Source organism: Engystomops pustulosus, chromosome 2 (genome assembly GCF_040894005.1).
Source record: "Engystomops pustulosus chromosome 2, aEngPut4.maternal, whole genome shotgun sequence".
Classification (NCBI taxonomy): domain Eukaryota; kingdom Metazoa; phylum Chordata; class Amphibia; order Anura; family Leptodactylidae; genus Engystomops; species Engystomops pustulosus.
The window spans coordinates 12,784,518-12,807,671 of record NC_092412.1 but is presented as its reverse complement, the minus strand read 5'-3'; the positions used below and the strand labels follow the sequence as shown (position 1 = coordinate 12,807,671).

The following is a 23,154-nucleotide window of genomic DNA, read 5'->3' as shown; positions in this document are numbered from 1 at the left end:
ACTCCCGGCCTCATGAGGGCGGCGGGCAATCCGAGGGGTGCAGTTCTAGCTGTACATAGAGATGATCTATAGAAAGGGCAGATCTAGATGTAAGTGGAGATGAAATATAGAAAGAGCAGATGTAGCTAGGACTGGAGTAGCCGAGGAGCGCAGCAGTGGCTGTAACTGAGGAGGCAGGGAACCCATAGAGCTCGCACTGTGACCACAGGGGCAGAACGGGGAGCGCAGCTGCGGGTGTCCTGACTCCTCCTTAAATAATCACATGATATATTATATCACAGGTCCTTCATCCGACACTTCTCTCCCATACACATACACCCCGCTCCTTCAGTGACATCACACTCACGGGTCACATGACTAGTGGATACTGAGCAGGAGGCCCCGCCCCTCAGTGACATCACACTCCCAGGGTCACATGACTAGTGGACAGGGAGTAGGAAGACGTGTGTGAGGTAGAGAGTGTCCTGCACTGAGGAGAGAAGAGGTAAGTGACCAGAGGAGGGACTACAATTCTCAACATGCTCCAGGAGCACACACACTATACGGCGGGACTACAACTCCCAGCATGCTCCAGGAGCACACGCACTATATGGAGGGACTACAACTCCCAGCATGCTCCAGGAGCACACACACTGATATGGAGGGACTACAACTCCCAGCATGCTCCAGGAGCAAACATAGTATATCGAGGGACTACAACTCCCAGCATGCTCCAGGAGCACACACTATATGGAGGGACTACAACTCCCAGCATGCTCCAGGAGCACACACTATATGGAGGGACTACAACTCCCAGCATGCTCCAGGAGCACACACACTATATGGAGGGACTACAACTCCCAGCATGTTCCAGGAGCGCACACACTATATGGAGGGACTACAACTCCCAGCATGCTCCAGAAGCACGCACACTATATGGAGGGACTACAACTCCCAGCATGCTCCAGAAGCACGCACACTATATGGAGGGACTACAACTCCCAGCATGCTCCAGGAGCACACACTATATGGAGGAACTACAACTCCCAGCATGCTCCAGGAGTACACACACTATATGGAGGGACTACAACTCTCAGCATGCTCCAGGAGCACACACTATATGGAGGGACTACAACTCCCAGCATGCTCCAGGAGCACACACATTGTACAGTGGGAGTAGTAGTGCGGGGGCTGTGCAGTGTTAGGGCTCAGGTCACACGGTGCAGTTTCCTCCTCAGTCGGATCTTGTGCGGCTCTTCCTCTGTGATATGGATTCCAATACTTGGGAATAAAGTTACCAAAAGTGTAAAAAAAATTTTAAAAAATCCCTTTTTTTCCAATTCACTATAAGAGATCGTTATTATAACTGAATGAATGGCGCGGCGGCTGCAGGATATGTCATGTCCGGTGTTACGGGGCGATGAGGGAAACGTTTTTCATATGTAGAGACAGAGGTCACATTAACCCCTTAAGGACGCGCCTGTTTGTACGTTAAGGTTCATTCCTTTTTTTTTTTTTCAAATGTGACCGGTGTCTCTTCCTGTGGTTATAACTTTTTAACACTTTACCATCTCCCTGTGATTTTGAGACTGTTTTCTCATGAGACATTGTTGTTTATGTTAGTATTATCATTTCGGTGAACAGTTTCTATTTTGGGGGGTTAAAAATTCAATGATTTAGTAAAAATTTTTAAAAAATGACAATTTTCAAAGTTTTAAATGTTCTACTTTTTAGACAAAAAGTCAGAGCACCAAATATTTTTTGTAGAAACCTTTTGCCATTGGTCTTTTATTTCCATAATCTGTTTTACGTTTCCTTTTTTTTTTTTTAGCAGATCTGAGAAGGTTTCACGTTTTAGTAGCAACTTTGATTAGAAAAATGCTACTTTTTTGGTGACCAATTTAGTTAGGAAGTGTCCTATTATTTACTATACACCCCCACAAGTCACACCATTTTATGTACTTAACGCCTCAAACTATTCAAATCAGCATTTGAGAAGCCTGTTAACCCTTTGCTTCCAGGGAAAGAATTTAACAAAGATGTATTGGAAATTTTGAAATTTCAATTTTTGAATAAGACTGTGTCCAATTTAGGGCTAAATCAGAATATTCAGAAGGAAGAAGCAGGGCAAAAATTTTGGGATGTATATTTACCTCAAATTCCGAGTACAGCAATACCAGACATGTGGATGTCAACTGCTGTTTTGTCGCGATGTCCAGAACAGAGTTCGTACTATTGGATTTTTGGCGGCCAATTTGGCTACAAATGTTTTGTGGTGGCACAGTGTACTTGAGGAGCCCCTGAAGTACGAGGGCGGTTCAATAAGTACCTGTGTTAGAAAGGAAGACACCTGCTGACGTCTAAAGTCAGAAACGAGTTAAAGGAAACCTACCATTTGATGTGATGCACTCTGAAGCAAACATACCTAGAGAATGCTGTAGCTATAATAATTCCTTATTTATATAGCGCACACAGATTACGCAGCGCTGCACAAAGCATTTTTAAATTGGTCCCTGTCCCCAAGGGGCTCACAATCTAATCAACCTACCAGTATGTTTTGGAGTGTGGGAGGAAACCGGAGTACCTTCACTGATGCAGGATCAGATCTTGGTTAATCCCCGAGCTGAGTGGATAAAACAGATATAACATTATGATAAGGAAGCTCTGTCCCTTCTATGGCTCCTTCAGCGCTTCTCCTAGGATGTGAGTTATTCTCTGCAGGAGAGGATGATGTAATCTGTCTTGTTCCTGAAGGAAGAATAATCAATTGCTGCACAATCTCCCAGTTGCTGTTTATGAGTCCCAGCCCAGGAATTACACCATCCACACTGCACTATGTATGTGCAACAGCTGAACAGCTGTTAACACTTGCGTTTACAAAACGCAAATGTTAATGCTGCTTTAACGCAATGTTAACGGTTGTGTACACTTTGTGTACAGTGTATGCGGTAGGTGTATGCTCTGCGTTTTCTGATTGTGCAGTGTGTCCGGGCAGAGGCTGTTTGGTGGTGTCAGCCACAGTCTGGCCACAGTTTGGCTTGGGGTGGGGGGAAACGGGGGTCACTGGTTAGTGTTACCAGCCACAGTCTGGTCTGGGGTGTTTGGTGGCATCTGCTACAAGGGGTGAAGTGGGTCAATGGCGACAGGGTCAGTCCTATAGCTTGAACTTTCTGAGAAGTCGAAGAAGAGGGTTGTGTACCCTTTGTTTTACTACATGATGCGATATTATTTTTACTGCCACGATTTGCTATTTCTGCACAGAAGATACTGACTGTGATGATTACTTGTATAAATGTTGTCTAACATTATATATGGATATGAGTTTTATATATTTGTGTTACTGAAAATTTCATACTTCTCCTCGGCTAAAAATACTCCCAAAAAATAGCAAGAGGAGTATTATTACCCTCCTGGAAAAATGTTAGTGCGACCGCTGTGTACAGTCATGGCCATAAGTTCTGAGAATGATACAAATCTTAATTGTTACAAAGTCTCCTGCATCAGGTTTTATAATGGCAATTTGCATATACTCCAGAATGTTATAAAGAGTGAAATTAATTGCAAAGTCAGTATTTGCCTAGAAAATGAACTTTTTCCCCAAAACACATTTCAACTTAATTGCAGGCACCTTAAAAGGAGCAGCTGCCATGGTGTCAGTGATGTCTCCAGTAACACAGGTGCGGGTGCTGATGGGGACAGGAATGGGGACAATGTGTCAGGATTAAGTAAGAATCCCACCACTGGACACTTTACAAGGAGGCTGGTGCTTGGCATCATTGTGTCTCTTCTGTTAACCATGGTTATCTCTAAAGAAACACGTGCAGTCATCATTGCACTGCACAAAACTGGCCTAACAGGGAGAGTATCGCAGCTAGAAAGATTGCACCTCAGTCACCAATCTATCACATCATCAAGGAATTCAAGGAGAGAGGTTCCATTGTTGCCAAAAAGGCTCCAGGGCGCCCCCAGGAGGTCCAGGAAGCACCAGGACCGTCTCTTACAAGTGTTTCAGTTTGGGGATGGGGCTCCCAGCAGTGCAGAGCTCAGGAATGGCAGCAGCAGGTGTGAGGCATCTGCAAGCACTGTGACACTGCGGAGACTCTTGGAGCAAGGCCTGGTGTCCAGGAGGGCAGCAAAGAAGCCACTTCTCTCCAGAAAAACCATCAAGGACAGACTGATATTCTGCAGGAGGTACAGGGAGTGGACGCTGAGGACTGGGGGAAAGTCATTTTCTCTGATGAATTCCCTTTCCGATTGTTTGGAACATCTGGAAAACAGCTTGTTGGGAGAAGACAAGGTGAGCGATCCCACCAGTCTTGTCTCCTGCCACCTGTAAAGCTCCTGCAACCATTCATGTGTGGGGCGGCTTCTCAGCCAAGGGAATTGGCTCTCTCACAGTCCTGCCTAAAAACACCTCCATGAATAAAGAATGGTCCAGAATGTCCTCCAAGAGCAACTTCTCCCAACCATCCAAGAGCAGTTTGGTGATGAACAATGCCTTTTCCAGCATGATGGAGCGGGATGTACATGCAACAATCCGCTCCCACCATCTTACAGACTCCTCCCTTCTCAGCAAGGATCATGTCCAAAGCCATGCGGTTCTGGGAAGCATCTCGGATATAATTATCTGGGTAATAATGGACTCTAGACCTGCCTATATCTGATTGTGGGCCTTGTACTCATCTGGCCTTGGTGCTCCCACTGTATCTATATAAACGTTGTCATCTAGGTGCTTCTCTCTCAGACCTCCAGAATCCTTTGGGATTCTCTACCTTTTCTTTATGTGTCTGATCAAACTTATCCCTGGGGATCACGAAGGAATGCACTAATTTTATCACAATGCACTCACCTTCCCAGCCTCTAGGCCTGACCTGACTCTGCTATCCCCACAAATCCAGTACACATCAGACACTGCTAATACAGGGCTACCTGTGCTGTCAATGTTAACCTCTTAACGCTCAGCGTCCGATATATCGGACGCTGAGCTCAGTGACTTAGCGCTCAGCGTCCGATATATCGGACGCTGAGCTGATGCCGGTTTGGCTCAAGATCTGAGCCGAACCGGCATCGGGAAACACGGGGTGCCGGCTGTGACTGATAGCCGGCACCCCAGTGTAACACCCGCGATCGGAGTTGACTCCGATCGCGGGTGCTTAACCCGTTAAATGCCGCGGTCAGCGCGACCGCGGCATCTAACATGTATCTGGGGGGTCTTTCCCCAACGATCGGCCCCCCCGAACCGTTTTCGGGGTGCGCCGATCGTTGCTATAGTAACTCTGGGGTCCGATCTGGACCCCAGAGTTACCTGCAAGAATTGCCAGTAAGATGGCGTCTGTGACGTCATCTTACTGGCACAGTGCCAGCCTATGCAAGTGTATAGGCTGACACTGATAATACTCTGCAATACATGAGTATTGCAGAATATTATCATGAAGAAGCAATCAGAAGATTGCTTCTTCATGTCCCATGGTATAAAAGTGAAAAAGTAAAAAAAAAAATGTTATTCAATAAAAAAATAAAGTAATAAATCACTAAAAATGCCCAAAACCCCCAAAACATATAAAGAGACATATAACTAAAAAAAAAGTCTAAATCATAACACAAACCCCACATATATAGTATCACCGCGTCCGTAACAACCCGTAGAATAAAAGTAAATCATTATTGAACCCCCACGATAAACGCCGTAAAAAAAAACTGCTATAAACCTTCCAAAAATTATGATTTTTAGCTATTCAATCCCACAAAAAATGCTATAAAATGCGATCAAAAAACCATGTGTACTCCGACATGATACTGGTGCAAAGTACAACATGTCCCGCAAAAAACAAGCCATCAACCAGCTCCGTAGCCAAAAAAGTAACAATGTTATGCCACTTGGAAGATGGCAATACAAAAATTATAGATTTTTCCCCACATTAGGGTTTTGTTTGACAAATTTAGTAAAACGTAAGAAAATATATTCATGTCTGGTATCCCCGTAATCGTATCGACCCATAGAATAAAGATAACATGATTATTAGTCTATACGGTGAACACCAAAAAAAAAAAGAGTAAAAAATCCTGTACAGAATTGATGCTTTTCTACTCCTACCCTCAAAAAAAGTTCCTAAATTTTCAACAATAGGTGATACCAACCCCAAAATGGTAACACTGGAAAAAGCATCTCATCCCGCAAAAAAAATGGCATCACATGGCCCCAATAACGCAAAAGCGAAAATTTTATAGCCTTCAAAAGGGGCCAATGAGGAAACTAAAATCCTGGCAGCTGCAGGGCGCTCCTTCCCTTCTGCGTCTCGCTGTGCGCCCATAAAACAAGTAACGGCCACATGTGGGGGGTCTTTGTACTCAGGAGAAATTGCAGAACAAATTGTATGGTGGGTTTTCTCTTTTTATATTTTGGAAATGTGTAAATTTTAGTGCTAAATGAACGTATAAGGGAACAATTTGACCATTCTAAATTTCACCTCCATTTTGATTCAATTACTATGAAGATCTCAAGGGGTTAACAATCTTCGTAAAAGCGGTTTCTGATAGCTTGAGGGGTGCAGATTTGAAAATGGGTTGGTTATATAGGGGGTTTTGATGCTAAATATGTAAAATTTCATTCCAAACTGTATTTATCCCCAAAATAGTCAATTCTGAAAATCCGGAAAAGCGATATTCTTTTTGTAAGCCGCGTGACATCAAAATAAATTATCCAGACATATCAAAAATTATGAAAATGTAAAGTAGACAAATGGGAAATGTTATTCAGCAACTTATTTAGGTGGTAAATCTATCTGCCTGGAAACGCAATGATTTTGAATTTCGAAAATGGCAAATTTTTCAAAAAATTTATCATATTTTCTTTTTTTTTTTAAATAAACGCAAAACTTATCAGCCAAAATTTACCACTAAAATGAAGTACAACATGTGGGGAAAAAACAATCTCAGAATCGTTTTGATAAGTAACAGTGTTCAAAAGTTATAACCATATAAAGCGACGCAGGTCAGAATCCAAAAAATCGGGCTGAGCCTTAACCTGCAAAATGGCTGCGTCCTTAAGGGGTTAAAGAGCTCTTTAATCAGCGTGCCATGCTTAGAGGGGGTCCCTGCAAAGGTGAGGAAATCTCTGGCCTTACATATGGGTTCATAGTCGTGTTTAGACCCCAGAACTATACCTTTTACCTTCCACCAGCTGTAGCACTTCCCTGAGTGCCGTCACTTCACCTCCAGCGCTGACCTGTGTGGAGGGAGTGGTTCTGCTTGTACTACCTCATGTGCGCCACTGACCACTGTATATCCAGTGTAGAACCGTCTGTCTTCTCCTGCAGACCTGGAGCCATCTATGAGAAAAAACTCAACATCTGTGTTAATCACCCTTCTCTCCCCCCTCTCTGAATCCTGGAAGACTGGCGATAGAATTAAGGATTCAGAGCTGTGCACCTTATCAGTGTGTCCTGGGGCATCAGGAGTGCACACTGGAGTCTGAGCTGTCTGGCCTTTGCTCAGATGCTTGGGCTGTACTTGGGTGAGTGATCTAGGGTCTAGGATCAGCTCACTGGCCTTGCTAAGCAGATTGCTGGCTGCAGCTACTGACACATGAGGGGCTCCCCTCACGCCTGAGTCTAACCGGGCCTAATAGTGGGCCACTGGGGAGGCCACCATGTTCCTGGGCTAAGACACCTGTGGCATGGCCTAAATACTCAGGTCCTAGGGCCGGGGCAGACAGGATTTGCCAGCTTAGGGATATGGAATCATCAATTGCCTCCTTACTAAGGGCAAATGGGGAAGAGGCAATGCAGTAACATCAGGATGGAGGCAGCAGACCTTATCCCAGGCCTGCAGGAGCTGGCCAGTCCTAGAATCATGTGAAGAGGCTTAGGGCCTCAGGGCAGGGGCACATTCTGGACTGCCAGCTTTCTTCCCTCTGCCAGGTATCTGCCTGTGGCTGAGAAGCAGAGGCCTAGGAAGACCACCTTCTCCTGGCAACACTGGAGTTTGTCTCAGGAAACTTTGCAACCCTTCTGGAACAGAAAACACATAAGATCAATAAATGCATTCTGGCAAACCTGCACACTTGGAGGCAGAAAAAACAAGAGAATATTCAGTAAGGGGCTAGTCTGACAGTCTACTCCCTATAGGGCCGTGTAGTATGGAGTACTGGCTGGGTGAGTTTTACCCCCCCCCCCCCTTGTGGGAATCTACATCAGGTAAACTGGAATACTGAACTGGTAAAGGCAAATAGGTCCTGTCAATCTTCATGTAGGGGCACAGAGAGGAGAACATTTGCCAAATCAATAACAGTGAATAATATGTCACCCTCGGGGACTGCTGCCAGTTTGGGCTTGGGACCACTGAGCTTCAGTACACTCATTGGCAGCTTGGAGGTCATAGACCATCCTACATATATCCGGCTGTTGTTTCTGGGTCTTTTTCTTGACCGGGAACGGGTTAAAATCATCATCGGGCTATCAGGGGAGAGTTCTACAATGAAAGGCGCTAACTCTGTTTGGGGTGGGGGACTGTTCTCGCTGACATCCTTGTCCGTTACCACCCCCTTGTCCCGCCATGTTGGGGCCGTCTCCACCACTCACTACAGTCACTTCAGTCATGTCTCCTCCCCGCAGTTGAAGCCCGCCCCCTTGAGCTGGACTCGTCAGGGACTTTAGCAGCGGTCTGTGAAACTACCGACCCTAGTCTCTGTTTTGTCAATCTGTCAGATTCTTATCAGTCCCTCTGTACGTCAAGTCTGGCAGAGATGTCTCTAGTCCGCTAACACCGGTCTCCGCTTTATCTCATCTAGACATATAGGACATATATATTTTCTCAACCATCTCTAGCTCAGCGTTCTGTGCTCTCTATAAAGTTCCAAAGTCTCAATATGGAGAAATCCTGTGTTATCTATACTTGAAGGCCACTTTCATGTCTTTTCTGTACACAGGAAAACGCAGCTACACAGCCCCCACCCTCTCGTTAACCATTTTAACTCCAGAAACCAGGTACCAGAGACATTGCAACACGTTTTATAGTAATTTTTCTCTAATTGTCGGGATCAAATAAGTTTTAATTAGACCATACCCAAACAAACAACGTCCCACACTCCAAAATCCTAAGCAGACGCCCAAAACAGTGAAATATCACCAGCCGGCATTTGTTTCAAACATCTGCCCAGAATCCCGAAGGGTGCTCAGCTGCTATCCTCAACCAGCCTTTATGGCTGCCAACAGAGTAATTAAGTTATATTACCTTCAAGTCCCTGAAAGTTAAGATGGCGGCCACTGAAGGATGATAGGGTGTGTCATCTTCTCTAACCACCAGATGCAGGGGTGGAGTCTGCATTCTAGATGCCATCTTTCCCTCCCGAGGAAAATATAATAAAATCTCTTTTTCTCAAATTCTCTCCACATCAAAAACTTTGAAATGTCCCTTATCGCCTGTCTCTTTTTTCAATGGGCACTCTGAAGGATTTCTGTCACTCTGTCCTGGTCCGTCCGTCAAAGCCAGAGGCTCTAAGTGTCTGTTTGCAAATCTGATCAAGTTTTCTCACTTGTACAATCATCAGATCATCTGACACATCCCAAAACTTTCAAACCTTCACTGCTGTGTATAACTGAGGAAGAGCCCGGTCCGGGCTCGAAACGCATATTATTCAGCCTATGAATAAAGATATTTGTTTATGAAAAGGAATTATTCTGAGTGATTGGCGCCAATGATAGCCTGGAAGATCTCCATACATGTAGAAAAGGCAGAAATAGTAATAAGCTCCTTATTCCTCCTCCCCAGGGCCTCTGGCCTGGTCCTTCTTCTGTGATCTGTACAGAAGAAGGAGGAACTGGAGGGATAATGGGAACAGATACCAGACTGATTATGAAGGGCAGAGTCCATTAGTGACATTCCATCCACAGATATTCATTGGTATTAATGATGTGTGAGGACCCCAATGACCTCTCTAGGCAGAGGCTTATTAGATGAGATGTCATCTTTGTTTCTTCCAGTTTCTAGTACAGAACATGGGAATGGAAAAAGCCAGAACCTCTCCAGACCAAACATCTGAATCCTTCTTATTCTTCTTCAGGTTCCTTGTACTGGACTCTCATAAATAAAGTTTTATACAAAAGATGAATAATCCACCAGGGATGGAGAAGGACAGAGAGCAGATGGCGGCCAGGATCCTGGAGCTCACCCTGGAGATGATCTCCTTGATAACCGGAGAGGTGAGAGTCTCCCAGGACACGGCTCTTATCTCTAGGAATAATAGCGGGAAATGACTGGAGAGGTGAAGGATTCTTGGATCTATGTACAGAAGGTGTTCTCCTTATGGAGAGATTGCCATGAGAAGACTTTAAGCCATTGATGCTCCACTAGGGAATTCCTGGAAGTATGCAAATACGTTTTCCAAGATGTTACATGGAAAACAATGCCTCCTTGTGCTACCTTGAGAGGCTGTACTGAGGAGACCCAACCAGGTCCAAACATTGTACAGTGCTGTCTACAGTTGGGAGTCTGTTCCTTCTGGAATAGATATACTGGTTTGGCTTAATCCAACATCATGTTTTTAGACTTCTTGTAGGTCATATTTGATTTTAAGGGGGCTGCCTTTCAGGGTAATAAAAGGAGGCATTGTTTTCCATTTAACATCTTGGAATACGTACTTCCCAGAATTCTGCAACATCCCCCACCGGGGACTAGCCTTTTCTTGCAGCCTGGAGGCAGCTGGGGCCCAGAAAACCGGAGTGGCTGGCGGTTGCGGCCTAGGCACGCTAGTGTCACGGTGCTTGGTATGGGGCCCGGAGGGCTGTCCTACAGGCTGATGTACTGGTTCTCCCTGGGGCAGCCCTTAAAGTCTGTAGTATGTGTCCCTGGTGGATAGATGGGGCACCCTTGGTGGTGATACAGCTGTTGCAGGTACCAGGCGTAGGCAATATTGTGCATAAAAGTAACTTACAGTTCTTTATTCGAACCAACGGTAACGACACGCCAAACGATTCTGTACAAGTGCAGTACTGGAGTGATTTTGGAGAGGAACCTCAGGAGTTGTGTCACCAGCCTGGATGCAGGGGCAGGCTGGGGTGTAGCTGTGTCCAATCCTGGAAGCTGCAGCTTGGTCCTGTGTCACTCTGTCTGTAGTTGCTGAGCTGAGGCCTAGCAGGCCTGTGGTCAGAGCATGTGCTCAGAGCTCCTCCTGTGTTGAGAGCTTGATCTCAAGAGAGTGACTCCTCCCCTGACTAAGGGTTTAACTAATCCCCGGTCAGGTGGTCTCTTCCTCCAATCACACTCCAGTTACAATAATGGAACATCATTGGATGATAACATTAACATTCCTTTAATCCTTGCCTATCCAGGCAGAATCTACCGCTGCTCAATTACCTCTATATTTACTGAATAGTAAAAGGGCTTATTCGCAACTACTCCTCTGCCATGTGCATTGACAGGGACGTTGCAATTCCCTAGTGGAGCATCAATGGCTTAAAGTCTCCACCTGCCTTTAAGGTGGCCTTAATTGGCAATCTCTTCATAAGGAGAACACCTACTGTCTGACCCTAGTCAATAGCCTAATCAATAGTTCACTACACTGTACTGAGGAGACCCAACCAGGTCGAAACAGTGCTGTCTACAGTTGGGAGTCTGTTCCTTTTGGAATAGATATACTGGTTTGGCTAAATCCCACTTTCAAGGTAGCAAAAGGAAGCATTGTTTTCCATTTAACACCTTAGGAAGTATGCAAATACGTTTTCCAAGGATCTATGTAGTGATCAGTGTCTCCCCATACACAGGATTACACAGTACTGAAGAAGTCGTCTGGTAAGTGTGTTACACCCTGTGTGTCAGAAGGATGGATCCAGAGCTCTGCCATTGAACCTTTACCTTATTCACTGATACATGAGCAGAAGATCCTAGAACTTACCTCCAGGATCACTGAGCTGCTGAGCGGAGAGGTGAGCGCTGCCGGGAATGCTGGGACATTGTACAATAACACAAGGGAGGTGTCTGGGTGATGACTGTGTCATTGTGGGTGTCAGGTTCCTATAAGGTGTCAGGACGTCACTGTCTATTTCTCCATGGAGGAGTGGGAGTATATAGAAGGACACAAGGACCAGTACACGGACATCATGATGGAGGACCACCAGCCCCTCACATCACCAGGTAAGAGGAGACCTTCCTGATTATAGAGGACAGAGCAGGTGTGAGGTCACCTCCTCCATCATCTCATCATCACATATAGACAATGTATCAGTCACTGTGTATATTTCCTATAGATGGATCCAGTCAGAGAAATCCACCAGAGAGATGTCCCAGTCCTGGAGATTCCCGGGATATTACACAGGAACCAGAGAGATGTCCCAGTCCTGGAGATTCCCGAGATATTACACAGGAACCAGAGAGATGTCCCAGTCCTGAAGATTCCCGGGATATTACACAGGAAGCAGAGAGATGTCCCAGTCCTGAAGATTCCCGGGATATTACACAGGAACCAGAGAGATGTCCCAGTCCTGGAGATCTCCCAGATAACAAAGAGGAACCGGAGGAGAATATCCCACTGGATCATCAGGTAGATGGAGCTGAGATTCCTGTAAATCCTCAATAGATTCATGTAATGAAGCTTCTACTGACCTTCTCCAGCAGCAGTGGGTGGAGGGTCTATGGCAGTGGTGACGAACCTATGGCACGGGTGCCAGAGGTGGCACTCAGAGCCCTTTCAGTGGGCATCCAGGCCATCACCAGAGAGGACTCCAGGTATCTTCCTGCAGTCTCAGACAGCCCAGGACTTGCTGTGCACAGAGCTATTTTAAAGTGACAGGAGTACCTGGGACTACTGGAGGGATTGGGAATGTGTGGACAGATCTGGATTTATCATTGTAACTCCTGCTCCGGCCTTGATAATTCTTCCTGTTTATGGGACCCTGGAGGGAATCTACAATGATCATCCAAATTTCTTCCATTTTCTACTTTATTGGTGTTCTCAGGGTGCGATTATGAATTAAAGATGTGACAGAGAAGGGAGTATAAATCACAAATAAATTTTCTGTGTTGGCACATTGCGATAAATAAGCGGGTCTTGGTTGTAGTTTGGGCACTCGGTCTCTAAAAGGTTCGCCATCACTGATCTATGGGATAATATTATTATTTGCTTTGGTCAGTCATAAATATAACTGGTTTCTATTCTTGAACCCTTAGTTCCTGGTTCTAGAGGTTTCTGTCCATCACTTGGATATAAGAGAATCTCTGGAGACATTTCCTTGTTTTCTCATGTCCTTCATGTTGGATCTTTCCAGGAAAGTTGTGGTGGAAGGAGGAGCGGAGAGGAAATCCCCTCATCAGTGACAGAGGAGGGTAAGAGCCTTTCATGTATCTTGTGGGTTATTCTTCCCTTATACATTGCAGGGAGAGGTCACATCCAGGGGAGGAGATGGAGATGACATGGACACCATGGGGCACATTTACTTAACCAGTCCTGTCGCAAACCAGCGGCTCGTTCTCCGGCGAGGATTCAGGTCTTCCGGCGATTCACTAAGCTCATGCGCCTGATGTCCACCATGTGTCTCTGCTGCGCCAAGGTCCGCCGGAGTTGACCATCCTATTCCTGGTGCATGTAAGTGCGTGTGAAGCGACAAATTTTTTTTTTTTAATACCACGGGTTTTCCGAATCCGTGGGGTTTACCGACGGCCACAACCATCCCCACTCCAACATATTACCGTCGCATGCAACCAGGTGCCGATGCGACACAATCCGATCGCGTGCAAAAACCCTGGGCAATACGCCGCAAACCGGTAATTTTCAGGAAACCCGACCGAAATGATCGATTCAGGCCCTTAGTAAATGAGCCCCATATGTACAATAATATTGAAGTTCATGAAGAAGATTAGAAAAATACTAAGTGTATAGTGATTTTTGGGGATTCAGTGGAATTGCACTGGTTGGATACAGTCTAGGACACCTCATGGTCACATAAGGCCTATGATAACTCTGTAGTCAGATAAGATGGAGAACACCTGAGCGGTCAGACACAGTCATGTCACATCAAACATGTAGATATTCTAGGCCCAGCTCTGATCTGTCAGCTGTATGGTGATGCACATCTTGTTTATTGTACAGATATCAATTATTTTGTATGGATAATATTTTTCAGATGAAGACCAGATAAATGGCTCCCATCCACCGCTTCCTCAATTTTCCTGTTATGAAGCAGTAAAAGATCAATCACAAATTAGTAAAAATAGAAGCGGACAAAGCCGGTCAAAAACATTGTCATGTTCTAAATGTGGGAAACATTTTATAAACAAATTAACTCTTTCTAATCACGAGAGGAGTCACAAAGAAAAAGGGCCATTCCTATGTCCGGAATGTGGAAAGAGTTTTACCCATAAATCTTTTCTAGTTCAACATCAGAGAATTCACACAGGAGAGAAACCATTTCCATGTGCGGAATGTGGAAAATGGTTTAGAGAAAAATGGGTTCTTGTTAAACACAAGAGAATTCACACAGGGGAGAAGCCATTTTCCTGTTCAGATTGTGGAAAATATTTTACCCAGAAATCATATCTTCTGCAGCATCTAAAAACGCACAAAGGGGAAAAGCCAGTATTTTCCTGTTCAGAATGTGGGAAATCCTTTTCCCGTAAAGCCCAACTTCAGAGACATCAGCAAATTCACACAGGAGAAAAGCCGTTTTCATGCCCTGAATGTGGAAAATCTTTTATCAGTAAGTCAAGTCTTGTTATACACCAGAGAACTCACACAGGAGAAAAACCATTTTCATGTTCAGAATGTGGAAAATGTTTTTCATTTAAAGCTCTTCTTCAAAGACATCAGAAAAATCACACGGGAGAGAAACCATTTTCATGTTCAGAATGTGGAATATCTTTTATCGATAAATCAGTTCTGGTTAAACATCAGAGAATTCACACAGGGGAGAAGCCATTTTCATGTTCAGAATGTGGAAAATCTTTTAACGAAAAATCACATCTTGTTAAACATCAAAGAATTCACACAGGGGAGAAGCCGTATTCGTGTTCTAAATGTGGAAAGTGTTTTACTCTGAAATCTTATCTTGAGAATCATGAAAAGACTCACACCGGGGAGAAACCATTTTCATGCCCTGAATGTGGGAAGTGTTTTAGAGTAAAATCCACTTATGTTAGACATCAGAGAATTCACACAGGAGAGAAGCCATTTTCATGTAATGAATGTGGAAAATGTTTCAGCAATAATTCAGCTTTTGTTCAACATCAGAGAACTCACACAGGGGAGAAGCCATTTTCATGTAAGGAATGTGGAAAATGTTTTGGCAGTAATTCAGGTCTTATTCAACATCAGAGAAGTCACACAGGGGAGAAGCCATTTTCATGTAAGGAATGTGGAAAATATTTCAGCAGTAATTCGGCTCTTGTTCAACATCAGAGAATTCACACAGGGGAGAAGCCATTTTCATGTACTGAATGTGGGAAATGCTTTTCCAGGAAATCTTATCTTGTAGGACATGAAAAAACTCACTCAGGGATGAAGACATATTCTGTTTGAAATGGAAAATCTTTTACCCAGAAAAATATTTTTGTGAGGCATGAAAGAATTCACACAGGGTAGAAGCCGTTTATATGATTAGTATGTGGAATGCTACATATTTGCTTTGTCGTATTCCCATTTCACCAAATTAATGTTATTGTTGGTATAATGAAAAGTTATACAATTTTACAATATACTTTCTCTATCAATTCTTTACTGTTTCTTTAGATCTCTGCTTGCTGTTATTCTATAGAAAGTCTCTATGGTTACCAGTGGATAGAAATCTGTCCATGGTCCATGGTCTTACAGGTGCGCGGCTCGTTAGTATCAGAGAGAATAATCAGAGCTGTGTGATTTAACGAGCCGTGCACCGGTGTGACCATGGTCAGATGTCTGTCCACTGGAAGTAAATAATGAACGTGTCTAAAGAAGCAAGCAGAGATCTAGCAAACTGTGAGTAATACAGAAAGTATATTGGAAAATTTTATAACTTTTCATTATACAAACAATAACATTTTATTTGCTGAAATAAGAACACCCCTTTAACCCCTTCCCGCCGCATCCCTTTTTAGTTTTTACACTTCCATTTTTCACTCCCCACCTTCAAAAATCTGTAACTTTCTTATTTTTCCATGTACAGAGCTCTGTTTGGACTTGTTTTCTGCATAACAAATTGCAATTCATAGTGATGGTATTTAATATTCCCTGCCGTGTACTGGGAAGCGGGAAAAAAAATTCTGAATGCAGTAAAAATGGTGATAAATGCATTTGCACCGTTCCGGCTTTCACTAGGCGCCCCAGATGCATGTCTTTTTTTGGATCAAATAAAGTTTTTATTGAAAACCAAACAATAGACTTCCATTTTTTACATTTCAACAACATGTACATTACACCAAAAACACCCGACCCCCTCTCCCAAACCCCTCCCTACCCCTGCTTGGTGGGTGGAATGTCTATTCTCCAATATAGAACATGTATTCGTATATAGTTCACAACAGAAGATCTTCCTCTGAGAACGTAGATTCCACAACGGAGTCTGTCCAGGATGTCCTTAGTTTTTGTAGATTACATATATGACGCAGTATAGCATAGAGCAAACAGCAATATATACAGACATAAATCAAGCAATATTAGGGTAAGAGCGGTAACCAATGGCCAGAGAGCCATAGATCTTTACAAATATTCTCAGCCGTACTGTCCTTTAGTATGATAATGATGACAATAATCTTACGATGCCACTAATTATTCTATCTCTAGTGAGAGTGAAGGGGGCTAGTCCTGGTGCATCAAGCCATGGACCCCATATGGCTCAGTATCTTTCCAATGGAAAGCAATAAGTTTCTTGGCTACATATAGCAGCCGCAGCACTGCCAATATATGGCTCTCGGGCAGTGTTTCTGAGCTGCAATTGTATAAGATATCACACCTAGGGCAGCAATCATCACCTCTATATCCCATCTTAAACAGCCTGACGGGGGTAAAATAGACTCTATGTAACAAGTATAAGTTAGATAGTCTCTGTGCTTCACTGACCGAAACTCTGGGTGCAGATTCCAAAACCTCCTGCCACTGATCTTCAGTAATGGTTCCCACTTCCTTCTCCCATTTAGATTTTAAATCTGTAGGGGATTTTTTAATATGGGCATCCCTTAAATACGAGTAGTTAACAGATTATACCACATGTATCCCCTGGTTTGTTTATCATATCTACTACTATATTATGTGCCAACTTCTTAATTGGCCGGGAGCGTTCCTGTTGAGTTATTGCGTGCCTAAGTTGAAGAAATTGATAGAAACATGAATGTGAAAGGTCAAACTCTGAGCGTAGTTGCTCAAAGGACTTCAGTGTATTATCCTCATATAATTGTGCTATAGTAGTAATTCCCTTACTTGTCCACTGAGGAAACGGAGTGAGCTTGCCAAGTTCAGGATACTGGACATTTGGCCATATAGGAGTATGTGAAATATACCCTTCCATCCCTAGCAGACTGTGCATCTTCCACCATAATTTGTCTATGCATTTCAGTGTCACTAACTCCCCATCCACAGCTCGGAACAAACCCCCTTCTAATGCTTCCAATAGGTTGTCCTTTTTTAAAATTTGGCGAAGCACTTTTTGAGAGGATAGTCTCCCAGCCATGTCTCCCCATCCACGGAGGTGTTGTAGCTGGACTGCCATAAAGTATAACCATGGATTCGGCAGGGATAGACCCCCACCCTTCTTAGATCTCTGTAAAGTGGCAAGTCTGATCCTCGGGATCCCTTTTTTCCAAAGCAGATCCCGAAAGATACCATTAATCTTGTGGAATAATTTTACCGGGATCCACATGGGAGAATTGTAAAGGAAATATAACAATTGTGGCATCATGACCATTTTAATGAGATTGGCGCGACCAATCACAGTGAGAGGAAGTTTGCACCATTCCTTTACCTTCGTTGGAACCTACAAATCAGGGGTAAAATATTGAGCTCAATAAACTCAGTAGGGTCCGCCTATATTTGAACACCTAGATATTTAAAGACCGACACCATTGAGAGACTATATTTGGCAAGTGGTCTAGGGCACACCTGTGGGGATAAGGGCATTACTACTTATTTTGTCCAGTTAATGGCAAAGCCAGATAAGGACATAAAGGATGTTATTATACCTATTGCCGCTTGTAGAGAGGTGGACCAGTTATCTAAGAAGAGTAACAGGTCATCGGCATAATGCAACTTTCTCTTGATGTTCTTCATATTGAAAGCCTTGAACAGTTACCGCAGATTGTAGGGCAGCCGCCAGAGGCTCCACTACAACCGCAAACAATAGCGGCAACAGTGGACACCCCTGGCGAGTCCCTATATAGTGGAAATGGGGAGGAAAGCAGTGAATTTAGCTGCAGTCTGGCCATTGGAGAGGAGTATAGTAAACGCACCCATGCTAGAAATTTTTGCCCAAATCCTAACTTTCGTAGTACTGCCAATAAATACGGCCATTCCACACTATCGAATGCCTTGGCCGCATCAAAAGACACGACTGAAGCATCCGATAAATGTCTACGTGAGGCTTGAATGTTTAGGTATAGCCGACACAGATTGATGGCTGTGGACATATTAGGCATAAATCCTGCTTGATCAGTGTGTATAACTGACGTGATGACGTTAGACATCCTAGTCGCTAGCATTGTAGCCAACAGTTTAATATTGACTGTAAGAAGCGAGATAGGACGATATGAGTCCATTTCCAGCGGGTCTTTTCCAGGTTTTAAAAGAATTACTATGACCGCCTACCTCATTGATGGTGACACTTGGCCTAAATCTAAAGCCTCGTTACATAATGTTAGTAAACGAGGAAGAAGAGTGTCTTTAAATGTTTTAAAAACTTCCACTGGAATTCCATCTATTCCAGGGGCTTTATTATTGGACATAGAGTCTAATGCAAGTTCTAGCTCCTCCAATGTGAACGGGGCTTCCAGTGCTGACCTTTGCTCTCCATCGAATTTGGGTAGTGTAAGGCCATTCAAAAAACTGTCTTAATTGTTCCTGCGTGGGGCTGACCTTAGATGAGTAAAGGGAAGAGTAAAATGATTTAAATCCTTCTAATATTTCTCGAGTCTGAGTGACTACGTTGCCATCTGTGTTCCTAATCGCAGGCCGTCCCCTGACTAGAGGCCATAATGGTTAGCGGCTTTTTCCCCCTCCTCATAAAACCTCTGCCTGCAAAAGAAGCGCTTATTATCAGCGACAGTTAATAAATGCTCAGTAAATTGATTCTGCGCCCCCTCCCATGACAATTTGTTTGTTTTAGAGGACTGCAGGATATAGGCCCCTTCTGTCTCTGTTACAGCCTTTCCAAGAACCTCCCCAAATTCCTTAGACTTCCTTTTTACTCCGGCTACCTCCCTGACCAGTCTATCTTTAAAAAAACTTTTACGCAGTCCCACACTGAGAGGAGAAGTGGATCCCTCATTACGCTCAAGAAAGTCAGTGAGTGTAGTTTGTAGCTCCATTATACGGCCTTTTTCAGATAACACTGTCAGCCAGAACGGGTTAAACCGCCTACATCTTAGTCCTCTAGTAGGTTCTAGCAAGGGCTGCAACCGCACTAAGAGTGGTCTGAAAGACGCCTTGGCAAGTATTTAGCTTCTAAGATCATAGGAATCATTAGTAAATTGCCAAAGGCCAGGTAAATCCTGGATAAAGTATTATGCTATCTGGAATGACAGGAGTACTGTTTATCCATAGGGTGGGACATGTGCCATACATCTACCAATCCAATGTCGGGACGACCAAATTGGGTAGGGGTATTAGACAGAGATGAGGCTCGGGAGTCGCTAAATTTATCTACTGCGTCATCGAGCACGTTATTAAAATCCCCCACCATTTGTAAAGTGGTACCTGGGTGTTTTTCCACAAAACATAACTTCTGTAGGACTAGAGCAGAATAGGGAGGGGGCACATATACTGCTATTGGCATAAGACGGACATTATACAGTTCCCCATATAAATATATGAAGCAGCCTTCCTTGTCAATTAGTGATTCGTGGCAGGTAAATGGCACTTTCCTATGAAAAATCACTCTAACCCCTCTCGAGTACGATGAATACACTGAATGATAGCATAGATCAGCCCATTTAGGACTTAGATGTTTTGTTGTTTCTTTTGTCAGGTGTATCAAACAATGCCTGTCTCTTTTTCAGGTTCGCCAACCCCTTGTATATTCCAAGTGACTATCGCTATGGGGAGCACCATAAATGTTCAGTAAAGTGTATCTCCTTGACACTGTTTATACCCTTTATCCCCACACGAGGGCGGCAGTGCTTCACTTATACGGTCCAAAACAGTCAGATATGTGTTTATAGTGTTTTCTGGCCCCCACCAAGCATTTACCTAAATCCCCTTTCCCACCCCAACCCTCTAACAATAACAGAACCAAAACATCGCACATGTACCCACACAGTGTGTAACCGCAGTTGCCTAATGAAGTACAGGTCCCGATGAAAAGGGGACCCTCCAGGCGGAAGTGTCATGGTGAAGATGAATAGAGCCACACTGCAACTCCACTCAACCGCCAAGGCTACCTAGACAGAGTGAGTTCAAGTTGTGCAGCACAATAAACATTAAAGTAGGACACTTGTAAAACGGAAAAAAGGAAAGAAATTACAAAACAAGAAGATTAGCAGTGAGCAAGCCTCTCCGCATACCCGTAATAACACATTTATCATACTGAACCTCTGTGTGGTAAAAACAGTGTCCAGGCAAAGACCACAACCGTAAGTCAGACCATACTCACGGCACGACCCCTGAAAAACAATGAGAGTCCGGCTTATTCCTGACGCTGATCCGCGCCATTGTTGTCATCCCTTATAATAAGTTTTTAAGATTTTAACGTGGTATTTTATAGTTATTACTCTTTTATTGATTTTTTTGTTTACAGTATTAGTAGAAAGATTACAAAAAACGTGAAAAGATTTTTTTTAATTACTGTGTGTTTTTAATTTGTTCTATTGTTCTAGTTGTTTTATTTGATAGCGTGGCATCGAATTATCCGTAGGTTGTCCTGGGGGAAATGGGTTTTGACTCTAGATTTATAAATTGGGTAAAAGTGCTATACACTGATCTGCAGGCTCGGAATAGTGTCAATCTTTTTTCTGAGTCATTTGTCTTGGGTCGGGGTCGGGGTCTTTTATTCACATTAGCAATTGAGCCATTGGCAGCAAATCTGATGGACGACACGGACATAGTTGGCTTCCAATACTGGGGGGTTAGAAGAGCAGATTGTCCACATATAGAGTTATTATTGTTCCCTGGTGACCCGGTGGGATCCTTGAATCCTGTCATCCATGTTTGAAGGATTTTCAGTAAACTGGGATAAGACGGCCTTACTGCCAGATGACCCATTAGAGCAGGCTCTACCCCCTGCTGCAGAGCTTCTTCCGGTTGTATCGAGCTTCAAATATCTTGGAATAGAGATTTCTCTTAGAATAACTGATTTCTTACTATTAAACATGCAGGTGTTACTGGGTAAGATGAAAATGGAGGTGTGGAAGACATTGCCTCGTTGTGTGGTAGGCAGAATTAGTTTCATCAAAATGATTGTTATACCACAACTCTTATAGATATTGCATAACTCCCCCATTTGGATTCCTCAGTATATGTTTCAAACCGTTAATCGTATCTTCAGAAATTTCATCTAGGGACAAGGAGTCCCAAGAATAAAGCTATAAACTTCGCAGCTCCCCAAGGATGAGGGTGGTCAAGCTGTTCCCTAATCCCCAGGCTCAGCTTCAGCATCTTACTGGCTGGGTGGAGGGAACACAAAGGGGTTCCTCGGGATAGATATTGCAACATTTGTTGGGGCCTACATCGTTATTGGCTATATTAGAGGCCCATAGATTTAAATTGTATCCGGGCAGCCTGCCAACCCTGTGGTTAATTCATCAAGTATGGTGGAAGTGTTGCAATCTACAGGGAATAGTTGGGATCACAAAAATCATCCTGATTTGACCGGAGGACCAGACGGATCTGTTGCATATGTCTTGGGGATGTCAGTTGCTTCAACGCTTCTGGGGCAAAACATTTTGCCTACTGAAGAAACTTTTCGAAATAAACATTCCAAAGTCGCCACTGGTTGGCTCAAAAATTGATTACTACTAAGATACTATATCCGGCAAGGAAACGTGTGGCCTCTCATTGGTTAGATGCATCACCTCCTAAATTTAACCCCTTATCGACCTGGCCTTTTTTTGTTTTTTCATTTCCAGTTTTCACTCCCCACCTTCAAAAATCTAACTTTTTTATTTTTACACATAAAGGGCGGTGTGATGGCTTGTTTTCTGCATAACAAATTGCACTTCTTAGTAATGGTATTTAATATTCCATGACGTGTCCTGGGAAGAGCGAAAAAAATCCAAACGCAGTGAAATTGGTGAAAAAATGCATTTGCGCCGTTTTCTTGTGGACTTGGATTTTACAGCTTTCACTGTTCACCCCAAATGACAGGTCTACTTTATTCTTTGAGTCGGTGCGATCACGGGGATAACACATTTGTATAGGTTTTATAATGTTTTCCTACATTTACAAAAATTAAAACCACCTGTAGAATTTGGGTGCTATTTTCCGTTACGGGGTTAAACGCAGTAAAAACCCGTTATTACCCGTTGTCAGCATGCTTTGCAATTTAGCGGTTCTATTTATATTGTGAATACTTACATTACTTTTACCCCAGGATGGTGAGGGTCTTATTTTGACCATAATAGGAGGTGTTTTGTTGCTTCTGCGTACCCAGTTGAAGCAACCTGTGCTTTCGGAGAAACTTTGGTAAATTTGAATTGCTTTTAACATTGTTCATGTGGTGCGTTTTTTGGTGTCTTTCTTTAATAAACTTTATTATCCATTATCTTGCCTTGTGACACACAGTACTTTCTCTTGTGTTTCATATTCATTCTTGTGCGTTGGCATTACGTATATTGTAACATTGGTTGTGCAGGGTTAAATTATTTGCTCTTGAAAGGATCATCGGCAAGACGGTGGCGCCCATCGCGGGTGTTACCAGTAAGTCTTTGATGCAATATGCACCAAAGACTTACCGCCCGTGAGCCCTCTCCATGTGCCAGCACCCAACACGTGCCATACCTGTGTCAGATTGTCTGACCCGGAGACAATGGGGCGACCAGGTATTGGGGTGACATTTTTATGGGTTTTTGGCA

At 43.7% G+C, this 23,154-nt stretch overlaps 2 protein-coding genes across 5 annotated transcripts in view; one reads left to right on the top strand and one right to left on the bottom strand.

The window, feature by feature from the left end:
• Positions 1-23,154, bottom strand: part of LOC140119790 (uncharacterized) — an 822,703-nt gene that overhangs the window by 762,115 nt on the left and 37,434 nt on the right. The window lies entirely within an intron of this gene.
• On the top strand, positions 378-16,281 carry LOC140119810 (uncharacterized). The gene is made up of 6 exons (XM_072139213.1): positions 378-484; positions 10,040-10,178; positions 11,739-12,108; positions 12,222-12,514; positions 13,239-13,296; positions 14,094-16,281. The coding sequence occupies exons 3-6, from the start codon at positions 12,024-12,026 to the stop codon at positions 15,482-15,484; spliced, it is 1,827 nt and encodes a 608-aa protein (XP_071995314.1). The 5' UTR covers positions 378-484; positions 10,040-10,178; positions 11,739-12,023; the 3' UTR covers positions 15,485-16,281.